Below are 15,663 nucleotides of genomic sequence, written 5' to 3' on the forward strand. Positions count from 1 at the left end.
GGGTAATGCTCTTTATACCCGTCGCTCAAGGAGAACAGGGGTATATTCGATTCATGAATGTGTATGTAACGTACATACATATGTACATGAATATTCTTGATTCGATATAGCCATGTCAGTCACCTGCACCGTCCCCTGGAAAAACGCAGTCATCGGGCAGCATGAAGAAAATAAAATAATATATCGCAATCAATATAACACGATATGAAACACGCAACCAGTTCCTTGTGACCTTGAGACTGAGAAGGGCATCTGATGGCTCTACTTTCTGGCAGCGGGAAATCGGATAAAGATTTCTTATAGAATATGTACATGTTTGTGTTTTTCACGATGAAACAAACGAGCTGTGAGTTGTAAAACACAGATCAAGGAGTTATAGTCTGAAAAAGTAGAAAGCTGAAGTTTCCCGCTAGAGACAACCATCTTCTGCCAAAAAACAGTGGGGTTTAATATACATATGTATGTACAGTCATCAGTACAAATTAGATACTAGTCGCAAGAAAGAGAAGAAGCTTGCAAGATATACATTATTGTCACACATTTTCATCCACTAAAAATCGAATATACATATGTACGGGTATAAAAAGTACTAATTGTAATACGAAGAAACTCTTCGATGCTAAAACTGCTTATTGTTTCTATTCATTATAAAATGTACATACCTATAATCAATATCTACCGTATTAGAATTAAAATTTTCCTCTTCCCGGTGCAGCCATGCCCTTCCCGTGAACCTCTCCCTACGTTCCATGGCCCACATGAACAGCAACGAGAGGTGAGACAACAGTCCAGTTTCCGTCAGGGACTCCCGCTAATAGATCCTCTCTCCATCCCCGCAGCAATGGCAGCAACAGCAGCAACAACACCGTCGCCGTCGCAGCGCCCCATCCAGGCGCGACTGCAACGCCATCGTCAGCGGCTGGTTCTGGTTCTGCGAAGAAGCCACGCAAGCCGAACGTCTTCATCGATGACGAGAAGTACGCCATGGCCAAGCTTCTTGTGTCCCAGAACTCGTCGACTATGGAGATAGCCCGAGCGCTCAACGTATCGCAGATGACGGCCTGGAAGGTGCGCGATGCAATACTAAAGGGCGTGCCACTTTCCTATCGCAACAAGCGCACCGAAGGACGTCATTCAGCGCTAGGCGACGATGCGCGTCAAACGGATGTGGCATCCGCCAAGGAGCAGCATGCTCAGCAGTTGGCCCAGGATCAGGAACTACAGCAGGTACACCAGCATCAACAGGCACTGCAGCAGGCAGAGAAAGAGCGGCAGGAGCGTCAGAAGGGGCTGCAGCAGGAAATGCAGCGACAACAACAGCAGCAGCTTGAGCAGATGGAGCGCATTAAGCAGCAGCGCCAACGGCAGGAGCTGATCCGCCAGCAACAGCAGCAGCAGCAGCAGCAGCAACAGCAACAGCAACAGCAACAGTTGCGTCTTCAGACGCCAGCGGACACATCACACTTTCAACAGCAGCCCCCACAGCAGCCTCAACAGCAGCAGCCACAGCTTCCGCTTCCGCGTCGCCGCCTGAAGGCTGCCGAACGGGAGCTTCGGGATAAGAATATCACCCGGGAGATACTCGAACTGATCGAAGAGGATAGCAACATCCAGTACTGGAAAGTTTCAGCCCGCCTGGCCGAAAAAGGCATCAACATTTCGCCATCATCCGTCTGCCAGAAGCTCAAGTCGATGGGTATTCATCGTCGCTGGAAGCCAGGCGACAAGCCCTCCATGCTGGCCATCAGCCAGATAAAAGCGGCCACAGTTGCAGCGGCGCTTGCCGTCGGAGGAGTGGGAATGGGCGTGGGTGCCAGCAGTGGAGTGAGTAGCAGCCACAGCTTTGTCGGAGTCGATGATGGATACGAGCAGCAGCAGTTCGATATGGGCGGACCACATTTTCTCAGTGCCTTCACGCGCTGAATGAATAGAGCACAGGCGCAATGTCACCCCCTGGCACCTCCTGGCATTCTCTGTACACAGGCACAACTGCACTGCGCCCCATAATTTTAGGTATTATAAATCTTGGATAGATCAGATCGGCACAATTTGTATTTTTTATAAAGTATTTGAGGGAGAGATAGAGGATCGCTCTCTGTAATATAAAATTGTATTCAATATGAGATATACATAGATATATACATATACGTGTAGATGTATAGGTAGAACTAGATATATATCAAAAATATATGGTAAGCATTCCTAGAATGTCGCGCAACCACTAATCAATCCACACACAGCCACACTTATGCACATAGCGTGTTCATTCCAGGAAAATCATTTCCGCGGTCCATGTGGTTTTCCAGGCATCTCCCTCTTGTACAGAGGGACACACATTTAGTTGTTAGTTTTGGTCACATATTATTTATATTCATTGATTGCATATCGCAGTTTGTGGGAAATGGATTCAAAGATTCGCATTGCAAATATTGCCCATTCATCAGTGGATTTCACCTACGCACGTTTGCAATTTACTCAGCACTGAACTTTAATTTAGTTAAATTAATGTATAAAACAACTAAACGAATGACAAACAACAGCAGAACAACAGGAAACAGAACAAAGCAAATGAAAGCCGAACAAACAGCATCAAGAGACAAGAGTAGTAGAGAGTTATATAACGGGCAACACAAGAAAGCTAGCAACATAAGTGCAATTATAACAAAAATAACACTAAACTAAAGATAGGAACACAGATATATGTATCTTCAAGATAATAACCAGGATGAGAACAGTAAAAAGCGAGGGAGGAAGAGAAAGAGAAGAGGATAGTCAATACAAATTCAAAACTTTCGCTAACTTGAAATAAATCCTTAAGCTCGAAACTTTTTTGCTTTACTTTTTAATCAAAACGTATATAAAATTCGTTCGAAAAACATAATTCTATGTAAAATCTATGTACGAATAAGTTATCGATGATTAATGCAACCTTATGCGATGGCCATCACTAACTAACGTTAACTGCTTGCTTTACGGTCGTATGAAAATAGACTTAGCTGTGTGTCTTATCTGAAAGACAGAGATAGTTTTACGGGAGTGAGAGTGAGAGAAATATATGCGTTAGTTTGGATTTTAGTTGATCTGGTGGCACAGCGGCAGAAATGGTAGACTGTTATACTTTTGCAGATATAAGTTGGCTAAAAAAACGGATTGACCGGCTTTAAGACATCGTTTGGGCATACGATTTGGATACGATTTTAACCGTTATGTCTCATGATATCTCTGTCTTTGGGATAAGACAGCTGGCTAAGTCTAATGTCATACAAGCATTATTGTGAACAAATTTACTAGTACGACAAAGAAAATTAGTTGTAGTCGATAAAAAATGATTGAAATTTCATTATTAATATCAATCAAAGTGAAATGATAAAAGTCGTGCTCGTTTTTATACGTTGGAAAAACAAAACATGATTGACATTTGTGCGTTTGATTGGTGTAACATATTGAACATATTGTTAATTTAATTCAAAATTCTTCTTTCCAATTGTGCATACATACATACACATAAATATTTTGTTCCTCTGATGAATGGCATGCCACCTCCTCATATTTAAGTCAAAAATGTATGAAACAATATACTGCAGAATATCACTAACTATTCGTGAGCAGTTACAGTTAAAAATTTAAAATTAAAAAAAAAACATTCTAAAAATCGATGTCAATGGCGTATATGTTACATGTTATAAAACTCTTTTTCAAAGTGTGAAGGCAATATAAAAACGCCTTTAAAAATTTCCCTACTTTCGGCATTTGTGTTGTTTGAAATTACAAATCAGACCGAAAAATTAGTGGGAACTACTCGACCAGGTCTACGATTTATACTATGCTGTAGGCCACATGAAAAGTACAAATCAGAAACACTTCCGAAAATATATTAAAATCAACTGCACTCACTTGCTTGAGAATTCCCCATTAAGCAATAAGCTATTTTCATGAATTGCTTGAATTTAGTGAATAATGTATCACTTCAGCTGTTTTTAAGTAAACCAATGGGATAATTGTGTTTCCTATAAGAGGTCCCTTGTTTGATTCTTGATACTGATCGTGGATCATGTGTAATCTGTAAACTGAATTCTTTACTACCTGAATAATATATAGCAGTATTCCCTATTGTATTTGTGTCTTTCCACTTTTGGAATATTGCAATTTGACTAGAGCACATTTTTAAAAACCGATTTGCTGGAAGGATTATCTTTATACGATACCATACAATAACTGTGATTAAGATTGTTTTTTTTTTGTATAAAATATGAATTGATAAAATGCAAATGGATTACACATTAATTGACCGTCTTAAAGTGCGAATTAAATATCTACTAGCTCGCAAAGAACGGCACTCAATATAAATAATTCTTAAAGCCATTCCATAGCAGGGATATACGTATGTATTATCTCATACCTGCTCTTTCTTTGCCCCCCATCGAACAAGACAGAATGACAATGTTAATATTTATAGGCAATTATTAGTTAAAAGAGTAAAACCACCACAAAAGAACAAAGCGAAACAAGAATCGTTGAAGGAAAGGAGCAAAAGGAGAAAACAGATTATGGAAGAAGTGCGATCCTGTATTTACTTATAGCTAGGCTTAGCAATTAGCAATTATATATTTTAAACATTTAAACATTATGGAATGATAGAGAGAGAGAGAGGGGGAGAGAGAGCGAGAGAGAGGGGGAGAGAGAGCGAGAGAGAGAAATAGGGAAATAGAGAAAGAACGCAACAGAGAAAAAGAGAGAGAGGATATAATATTGAATAGAGGTTTATATATATTTATGTTGACATATTTTTCTACAACAATTTGAAATTGTAATTGCTTTTAGGACAGCCATTAGCAATAAATCAATCAATCAATCACTCGATCAAGATCAATGAATGATTCCCTCCCACACATACATGCATACACATTTAGTATTTTCTATATACAGTCTGTATTTATACATGCATATGTCTATAAAAAACACTACACATAACATCTACATTTATGTGCAAGTAAATAAATAAATAGAGTATACTTTGTTTTTTTTTTTTTCTTTATGACTAAAACAATTATAATGCATATTTTTTGTATAAAATGCAAAAGTTAAAACTTTAATAAATGATAAGAAGTCTAAAGGTATATGAATACATACATACATACATCCATACATAAATATGATGTATTTATATGTTTACAATCAAGTATATTTAAGGATCCACTGGAAGCAGCATCAACAAATAGAACTGACGTGCCTATGTAGCGATTAAATCATACACATACCCCTAAACCCCATGCCGAGAAACACTGATATAATGCATTAAAATTCATTCCAAAATGTCATACAAATGAAATGAAAAAAAAAAATAATATATTTGTACACATAAATCTAGCAGAATATATACATATATATATGATGAAACATGCCTCTATATATACTTATATATATTTTTTTATTAAATATTCCATTTGACACGATTTGCGTTTTGCTTGGACCAAAAATGGTGACCCCAATGTAAACCCCTAATCAGGCCCCTCAGATCGGAATCCCTCGAATTGGACCACAGGATATTCTTAATTGAATGCCGATTCATACATATGTACGTATGTATTTGAAGACTGTCGAAAAATGTATGAGTAAACTTTATATGTACATACATACATACAAATACAAACTATTGAATAGTTCTAAAAGAAAATCAATCAAAATAATTATATTTTATATTAAAGAGCTCGGTCCAGAGCTAATGACCCCGATTGCATAAAAACCACTTGTCGACCGCTTGATGAGCCCTCGAATGTGATCCACTCGAGTTTATAAACTAAAGAATTCATGAAAATCAAAGGGGATGTCATCACCGCCCTATGGTGCCTATGGGCCCTATAGCAAAAGAGATTAACTATCGTGTTCATTCGTTCATCGTTCATTCTTTTAGACGGCTACTGTCAAAATTTTAGCCGAGTCGTAGTCATAGTTTTTAGACCACGTGTGGAAGCGGGCTTGTCAGCTGATTTTATGAAAATGGAAAAAGAGCAATATACATATGTACATAGGTCGGTGATTCGATTCTTATGCTTGGAAGGGAAATTGCACAGCGAAATCAAAGACACTTTGGATGCTGTGTACGGCGGCTTGCCTCCTTTGATGGCGACCATCAACAATTGGTTTAGTGAGCTTGAATGTGATCGCATGTCGGTTTTTGATGAGCCCGAAAATGGCTACCATGGAGGACAGCGTAACAAAAACCGACGATCTCGTATAGGCAGATCGCCGATTGAAGGTGCGTGAGATAGCTGAATCAGTAGCCATCTCAAAAGAACGCTCAAGTCATATCCTGCATGAAAAATTGGGCATGAGAACGCTGTTCCAAGGCAAAACCTTGTGTAACTTTTTATACCCGATACTCAAAAAGAATATGGGCGTATATAAGATTTGTGGTGAAAATGGATGTGTGTAACGTCCAGAAGGAAGCGTTTTCGACCCCATAAAGTGCATACATTCTTGATCAGCATCAATAGCCGAGTCGATTGAGCCATGTCTGTATGAGCGCCTGGTGCTCAGAGACTGTAAGAGCTATAGCAACGACGTTTTGTATCCAGACTTTTGTGATATGTCATTGTTACAAGTGTATTTACAAACTTTGCACCGCCCCCCACAAAGGACGAAAGTTTGTGGTATACACATTTTTGAATTCAGGAGAAATTCAAAACAACAGAATTATACAGAATGACTATATCTTCTAGACTGCAGAATCTGAACCAGATCATATTATTATTATAGCCAGAATGAAGAAAACTATTTCATTCTTTCTCGCTCTGTCTCTCTAATACACACTTTTCCTGGTCGGCTTTGCCTATTTAAACAAGTGAAAGCTTAGATCTTAGAGACTATAAGAGCTGGAGCAACCAAATTTGGACATTTTATTATAGACAAAAGTAACAAATCAATTTTCGGCCCGGCGACACGTTCTGACTGATTTTCTGTTCCTCTCGCACGCACTTTTTGTCGCTCAATGTACGCGCCATCTGCCGGAGGAGAGCCATACTGACTAAGTATCAGGTATAAATGTAGAGTTGCGGTCGCAGCAGCTACTCATAGCGTTACCCCTAGTTTTTATTTCGAAACTTGAAAAAGCCTCCCGTCGTACAGTGGGCGAAATGGCCAATCAGCTCCATTAAATTAAAAACTTCATGTCACAGTCTGTTTAAAATTTTGTGTGGTATCGATTCTCAATACCTCGATGAGTATGAAACTAATTGCCAATTTGTTTTTCTCTCATATTGCGTGAAGCTGTGAAGCGTCAAACCGAACATATGCTGCAAGAGTTGTTATGAACATCTTTTGGCGCCTTTGGCGAAAAGTTTTGCTTAAAAAACATATTGCATTGTTTGGTGGAGTGCATCTTGTGAGATGGGTGCGATCTGGTTTCAATTATTTTTGATACACACATTCTCAAATTTATTGTGAATTTGGATGCCCAAATATTTCGATGCTTAATAATAATGATTATTCACAAGAACAACACAAAGAAATGCAAGAAGGATAAGAACTCTTGTAAGCACGTTGCTGCAAAAATGGGGAAAAATGTAATGGAACTTTTTACGTGAAAACGAAAACTGAATCTTACAACGCAAATATTTTTCCAAGCTACGATTTATTCAGAAACGCAAAAGTAAAATGATAACACCCGAATGTTTTCACGTAAAAATACGATGGAAGATGTAATGCATGCTCTTCTATTTACATCTGATCCTTTAATTTCAAAGTTATCAAAACTGTCATCGAGGCTTTCCAAAGAAAATATAGAGTTGGATAAGAAGTTAAAGATTTGCTGATGGATGTCAACTTTGAAAAAGTCGTTTTATGTTCCGGTAGTTCAGATATTTGCATTTAAATAAATTTAAAATTACATAAGTTACACAGGTAAACTATCTTTGGAATGGTGTTTTAAAATCCTTGGATATTTTGAAGGATCAGAACTATCGTATCTATTTGATATAGTTGACCGATTCTATTGAAATTTGGAGCAGTCATTCGGCTATTAACAATCATGGTAAACTACAAATTTAATTAAGATATCTCTTAAATTACGCTTGCTATTAATTTAATGCCACTAGATTGGCCGTTTCGCCCACTGTGCGTCGGACAGAAATTTGAGTCGAATGAACAGGCCAACGCCTCCACGGATGCCTACTTTGCAGACCTCGAGAAAACGTATTTTTCAGATGGGTTAAAAGAGTTGGAGCATCTCTGTGTCAAGTGTATCGACCTAAAAGGAGACTATGTTGATAAATAAATTGCCAATTTTCCAAAATTTTCCTTTTTTGGGCTAAGTATCTATCAGAGCACCCTCGTTTAGCTTGCTTCCTCTCGAATCCAGAACGGTAATGGTAACTAACAGCGCATCCGCATTCCAATTGGGATTTTATAGGATTAAATATTGGTAGTTTTGATCGTTTTCCATATCTACTCAAATACAAGGGAGACTTCAAATATTTATATCCTGAGGCTATTTCTCTCCGCTGCGGGCCCAGGAGAAATCCCCTTTGGGAAGCCCACATATGCATACCCGAATTTATCCGCTTTTCCAATGGGACTCTCTATAGCGGGGATTTCAGGGAGTTTTCGATTCAAAGAGACAGAGTGCTTAGTGGCTCCGTTAGTCAATCGGTTGCCACATACTGATGAGACATTGGCGAATGAGTGGATCGATTATGTGATGTGGTCTGAGCGAAGCTTAGTAAAGAGACAGATTCTGATGAGTAATTGCATATTCACGAGTATACTTGAGCTTTTATCTTACGGATTCCTTGATAATTAGCATTTTCCTCCACGTTCCACAGGCATAGCGTTCACCATGCCTCTCTCACTTTCTGGTTATGTGTATTATTCTCTCATGATTCGCATATGATTAAGAGGGGTTTTCCAGCTGATGTCATGCATATAATTCCAGATGCCCTAACCCAAAATGAGTGTACCTTGATTGCTGCACCTCGTATACAATATAATTTCTATATATTTCAAGCAAGAAATAATGTATACAAACTATTATTATGGAATGCAAACGATTAAATGTAACTTAATACAACTTAAAGTTTTTCCAAGAATATTTTTCAAGCGGATTTTCAATGCCTGGATATTTCTTCGTGGTTAACATTTAAAAATGAATTTTAAAATTTCAGAAATAATGTACATTGTATATATGTATGCATGTGTGTACGTAAACTACAACTTGGGAACTACAACAGCAGGCAATGCTTCAAATGCGTTCCCAGTGGCGTGGCGTATGAGTGTATTTCATTGGGACTTTTTGCTACGTGTTTTTCACACGTTTGTGGCTAAAAGGAAAAATCTTTTATCGTTTTATAAATTATTAATACGGGCTTAGTTACCTATGGCTACCTTTCCATGGGTGGGTATGTCAGGGTATTCAACTATCTGATATCTAGCCTGACGAGCTTCTCCGGCCCATTGAGTAATTAATAGGTCGCTGATTCTGTACGGTATGCCTCTGATATTGTTGTCTATATAAAACCCCCCAGATCTCCCACCCCAACAAATGAAACGCCTGAGAGCCTCTCTGAGGGGCTGAAACAATGACGACAATACCCATCATCGATGCGATCCACTCCGTTCCAGACAATGGGTAGCTATGAGAAGATTCTATAAAATGAAATGCGATGAACGGATCCACGATTAGTTGGCTTCATCAAGTTAGGCAGAACAGAACTGAGAGGAATCAAAAGAGCGGAACCGGAACACCAACTGAAACTGAAATAAAAACTTCAATGAGGCACTGGAAGCTACTCGGCTGCTGGGTGCTGATCCTGGCCATCTGCGTGGGTCTCGTCCAGCCCTCTCTGCTCCAGCTTAAGAAGAAGATCCTATTTGGCCATGGCGGCGGTGGTGGTGGCCTTGGAGGAGGTGGAGGCTGGGGCGGTGGCGGTGGCGGTGGCTGGGGAGGAGGCGGCGGACAGAAGTGGGGCGGGGGTCATGGAGGAGGCGGCCAAGGCGGTGCCAGCACCATCGATGTCTATGTGGTAAAGCCAATCTACAGCGGCGGTGGTGGCCACGGAGGAGGCGGCGGACAGCAGTGGGGCCGTGGCGGCAATGGCGGCAATGGCGGCGGGGGTCATAATGGAGGAGGAGGATACCCCAGTGGCGGCGGAGGAGGCTTCCACAATGGTGGAGGCGGAGGAGGAGGAGGAGGAAGTGGAGCCTATGCCAGCAGCAGCGCAAACAGCTACAGTTATGGAGGAGGCGGCGGATCTAACAACGGCGGCTGCAACTCGTGCGGCGGAGGAGGTGGTGGCGGAGGCAGCAATGCCTATGCCAAGGCCTCGGCCAATGCCTACGCAGGCAGCTGGTAGAATTTCTAAATGATGATTCAGAGTTAGGGCCAGGATTCAGGCTGGTAAAACTCTTCTCTCTTTTTTTTTGCCTAATTTGTAAGGTTGTTGTGAATAAAGGTATCAAAAAGCGAAATGAAAATGGAAAGAATGAAAAAAAAATATAAAATAGCTGTAATGTAAGGTGAATAGTCGGGCAATTTCTTTTGAATTTCGAAAAACTGATCAAATGCATTGAGTTTTGTAGGGTAAACCGATTCACATCGATCAAGGGACAAAAACGAGCGGGAATGTTGTGGGCCGCGGCAAGGACCGCAGATCTACTTTTATACCTTCAACCACTAACCATACGGCATACATGCAGTCAGTTTATACACCGAAAATGTCGCACAGCGAACACACCAAATTTGAACCCACCCAGCAGTACAGGGAACTAGTTCGGAGGTGGTGATTCAGCAATCTCATAGATACGGGCATTCTCTATGATTCTGCGTTTTTAGTTTTCTCGAATGTGCAATATTGTGGATGCAACAGATTTTCGTCCTTTTTGGGGGCGGAAGGGGGTGTGGCGAAATTTTGAAACAAACTCGTCTCGGTCCGATATATTAGGAGTGTGGATACCAAATTTGGTTGCTCTAGCTTTTATAGTCTCTGAGATCTAAGCGCTAATGTTTTACTCTAAGCAAAGCCGCCTATGCTACGTGTGTGCTAGAGAGAGACAGGGCGAGAAAGAATGAAATTGTTTTCTTGATTCTGGCTATAATAATAATACGATCCAATTCAGATTCTGCAGTCTAAAAGATTTAGTCATTCTCTACGATTCTGCGTTTTTGGTTTTATCGTATCTTTAAAAATGTGGATGCCACAGATTTTCGTCCTTTGTGGGGGCGGAAGTGGGCGGGGCAAAGATATTTGTAGCAGTGACAGTGTAGCACAGAAGTCTGCATCCAAAACATCGTTGCTCTAGCTCTTATGTATAGTCTTTGAGCATTAGGCGCTGAAGGGGACGGACAGACGGACAGGGCTCAATCGACTCGGCTATTGATGCTGATCAAGAATATATATACTTTATGGGGTCGGAAATGATTCCTTCTGGACGTTACACACATCCACTTTCACCACAAATCTAATATACCCCAATACTCATTTTGAGTATCGGGTATAAAAGGTTAAATTCAAATCACAATGAATACGTGGGTTTTTATAAAGTGATGTGGCATCTCTGTTCACTGTTCATTAAACATATGGCAGACCCCTTTACTTTTGTGTTTTTGGCGGCAAAGCGTTTACCAAGTAATAAAACACAATATAATATTTTTAACAAGTTGGTGATATAAATCATCAAATAGTTGGCGCAAAACTTCCGTCGAATCGCCAAGTGCTTGCGGTTCTGTTCTACAATACGCGTGAAGTAAAAATAACAACAAATGAAAGTGCTAATCTGGCGATTCGCGAATGCATTATCTCTTGGGAAAAGGCAAGAATACCCACAAAATCTTTGCCTAACTGTGTAAAGAAGCTACTATGCTTACATCAAGCTTGGAGAGACCTTCAAAAAGATGCTGAAAAAAGTCTCATTGATCTATAGATCCCGTAGAGAGAATTTTGTTCAAACTTTGGACAATTTGTTTGTTATTGCCCAATTCGAAACAATGGAAATATTAGTCATTGTTCATAGTCTCTACCTATGTACATATAACCATGGCTTGAAAGTTCCTCGGCTGTGAAAGCACCGTATCAGGATTTATGTTTTTTTAAATCCTTGAACGAATATGAAACTATTGATGAAGCTATAGCAAAAGCAGCTTTAAAGAAATTTTGTCATCATTTATGGTATATACATGATGAAATATTGGTTTCATCATCTTCATCTGATGAAGACATTTGATGTAAAGGAAAGGAAAGGAAAAATGTATACTTTAAGGCAAAAGGAAAAAAATAAGAGGGTATGCGCGATTAAATATATATGTACATATGTACATAGTATGTAGATGATGGGATGTGCCGCATTTCTAAGAAAAAAGGAGAAGTATTGAAAGTATCGGATTTAAATGAAAGAAAAGGAGGGATGTAAAGAGAAAGGAAGAAGAAAATAAGGGCAGGAACTGTTAGGACCAGATAAGAATGGATGAATAAGAACGGATGAAATCTAATTTAGAAAAAGAATCTTCAATAGAAAAAGGATGATGAAGAAAGAACGTATCGATGGATCACAGATCCATCAGATTTTCAAAAATGGTTTATGTAAAAATTATGCATGCTATTAGCTTATATCGGTAGCTGACATATCGATAAGAATACGCTCTATGTCGCGATGAAAAATGGAGAAATAAACAAACTCAAAAAATAAAAAATAAAAAAAACAATATTTCTATTTTACAAAAATTACTCATAAATGATGTGACTGTTTTTTGACCATTGCCACAATCAATCAATTCTGAGCCAATTTTTTTAAAGACGCCGCGATAGTATGGCAACATATCGTAGGCATTCCAAAACATGATACATGACACCAGATACATGATGCATGATACTTGAAGCATTGTGCTGATGAACGCGCCCGATGTCTTTTGCGCTCCTCAAGCCCTCTATCCCAACCAGCCACTATGCTCTATCCTCTGTCTGTCATTGTCTCCCCTTCCCGCTGACAAGTCAATCGCTTTTGTTCGTTTTCGCACAAGTTAATAATGACCATACACACATGCATACATACATACATACATACATACATACATACATATGTACATACATATATATACATATGTATGCTGGAAACCAGTTTTCCTTCTCTCTTGCGCCTACCTCCTTCACTCTCTATCTTTCTCTCTCTGTTTGCAGTCTGTTGTTTCTAACTCTTGGCTGCCTAAAAATGTAAACAAGAAAAAGGAAAACAACAAAACAAACAATGAAAAAAAACTGGCGGAAAGTAAAAAATCCGAAACATTTAAAAACATGTTCGAAAAATCTAAAACAAGTTTTTCAATGGCTGAAAGCTACATACATATGTACATACATATGTACATAAAGCATACTATCGCTTATTTTCCAACAAAATATTTATTGCTTCTTCCACTCTTCACATCTCTCCGTCTTTTTTCTGTACATTTTTGCGTTAGACTTGGTGCGTGGGATCGTGAGTCGAATTTGACATGAGAACTGGAGAAAATCAATGGCGGATCATTGAGGATCATACATACATATGTACATGCATATGTATGTATGTACGTACAATGTGCATACATACATACATATGTATATGGATAGTTTGAGGGTTATGGCAGGATAATTGAATTCTGATAATTGACGATCTATCAGTAGTAATTGACTCTAGGCGGTAATCGTTTCAACCCTGGAAGGACATTCTCATTGATTCGTTGTGCAAATTTCGTAAATTTCGCGAAAAAAAATCATTTGATATGACTAACACGAGCAAAGAACATTCACCACGCCTTCGTGGGTGCTGGGTTAATTATTTACGATGCTATATTTACGACTATAAATATAAATACACAGATCAGTATCCTGAGAGGAACTACGAGGATTTGTTCATCGAGTGAATAAATATCCCAGTGAGTCCCATGTTTTGCCAATATAACGAACGGTCGTTATGAATGTGGAACATCAGTAGATTCGAGAGAAGAAAAGGGTCAAATTTTAAAGGAAAAATAACTCATAGATATTTTTATAGATGTACATACATACGTACATACATATGTATGTATGTTTATACACGGTATTCAATAAATACAGGTTATATAAAATTCGTGTAGATTGCTACCGCACCTTGAGTTGCAAAAATTTGTGGTAAGCATGGGAAAATCGATCGCTTAAAATCGAATCATAGCGTCCGATAGTATCAATATTATAGCCAGCTTGAAAACCAAAATTCCATTGCTGCCTCCGCTGCCACGCTTTCGCTCTCTATTTCTTCCTCGTCCACTGTCAGTGCGGTGTCTGTATATTATGTATTACACTCACAATGTTAGGACTGGATCTATTTCAGATAATTCTCCGTTCAAAGGAGACACCAATTTGTATGTCTCAATAATACGCTCTATAAGATCATAATAAAAAGTTCTCCAAATCGATATTCGGTATTTATCAGATGATAATCTCTACGCAATGCTATCATAAGAACATTGTGGAATTAACGTTAGAACGAAGGTCAGACCTGTCGAAAACCAAAACTATTTACGTATGTACATACTCGTACATATTTAGATACACTTGATACCGAGTATTTTTGTTGGAATTTGATTTTAAAGGTTATTGATCGATTCGCATCCGAGATTCTTGACAACTTCTTCACCTTCTTCCCCGTTCCCATCTCATCATCCTTCAGTGGCCCCAGCCAGCAACTGCTGATGAGCCGGATTCCTCTTCCATCTACTGGAAAAACTCGTTTCTGGTTTTTCTCGAGCGTTGACTCAAATTGTAACCTCCTTGTTTCCCCACTTCATTTGCGGACTTTGAGAAAGACGTATCATTAAGTTTTCACCTCCTCTTCTCTCTCTATTTCTTACTCTATTGGATAAAGTGAGCTTTTCCTTAAATTGGTAACAGGTTTTTGGTCAACTTGGCCAATTGCAGTTCCCCTTTCCTCTTCGGACTACAGAAAGTTTTTCTTGCAGGTTTCCAATGCAATCGCATTCCAAGGGAGCTATAGAGAGATAGAGAGAGTGAGGAGTGGCATGAAGTGAAGTGAAGGAGTGGGGGTTGTTGTTGTTGTTATTGTTGTGAGTGTCACCACTTTGATGACGTACCCAATTCCGTTCCCATTTCTATTCCTGTTGCCGTTCCAGGCCATTGGACGGCATTCCAAGATCCAGTTCTACTTTTGAAAGAATTCTCTTCGATTTGACACTATTCCGATTCACTTAGAGTGCAGCTCGAAAGAGGCGAATCGGGACAAACGGAATTACAAAATAATTGGAGAAAGGAGCTATTAGAGAAGGGGCAAGGGGATTGGGATTTAGTAGGGAGGGAATGAAGAGGAAAAATACGAGTAAAGGCGAAAAATCAATTTTAAATTTTTAGATTTTCGCTACGCCCCTGAAAAGATACATTTTTTTGCTAATAAGCTTTTTAACCTTATCCAATAGCTGAACAAGAGCATCTTTTCTTATTATACCCGATACTCAAAATGAGTATTGGGGTATATTAGATTTGTGGTAAAAGTGGATGTGTGTAACGTCCAGAAGGAATCGTTTCCGACCCCATAAAGTATATATATTCTTGATCAGCATCAATAGCCGAGTCGATTGAGCCATGTCTGTCTGTCTGTCTGTCCGTCTGTCCGTCCGTCCGTCTGTCCGTCCCCTTCAGCGCCTAGTGCTCA

General features: G+C 39.4%; 1 protein-coding gene and 1 long non-coding RNA gene across 6 annotated transcripts in view; one reads left to right on the forward strand and one right to left on the reverse strand.

Moving 5' to 3' along the window:
• The window catches only part of LOC4815435 (uncharacterized), a 31,264-nt gene extending 25,999 nt beyond the window's left edge, over positions 1-5,265 (forward strand). For all 4 annotated transcript variants that reach the window (XM_033385537.1, XM_033385538.1, XM_033385539.1 and 1 more), the window contains exons 8-9: positions 716-775; positions 840-5,265. In XM_033385537.1, coding sequence (XP_033241428.1) covers positions 716-775; positions 840-1,923 — 1,144 coding nt within the window. In that variant the 3' untranslated portion in view covers positions 1,924-5,265. The remainder of the gene's footprint in view (positions 1-715; positions 776-839) is intronic.
• The window catches only part of LOC26532563 (uncharacterized), a 51,310-nt gene that overhangs the window by 26,032 nt on the left and 9,615 nt on the right, over positions 1-15,663 (reverse strand). The gene's annotated exons all lie outside the window — the stretch shown is intronic.

The sequence above is a fragment of the Drosophila pseudoobscura genome, chromosome X (genome assembly GCF_009870125.1).
Source record: "Drosophila pseudoobscura strain MV-25-SWS-2005 chromosome X, UCI_Dpse_MV25, whole genome shotgun sequence".
In the NCBI taxonomy this organism is placed as follows: Eukaryota; Metazoa; Arthropoda; class Insecta; order Diptera; family Drosophilidae; genus Drosophila; species Drosophila pseudoobscura.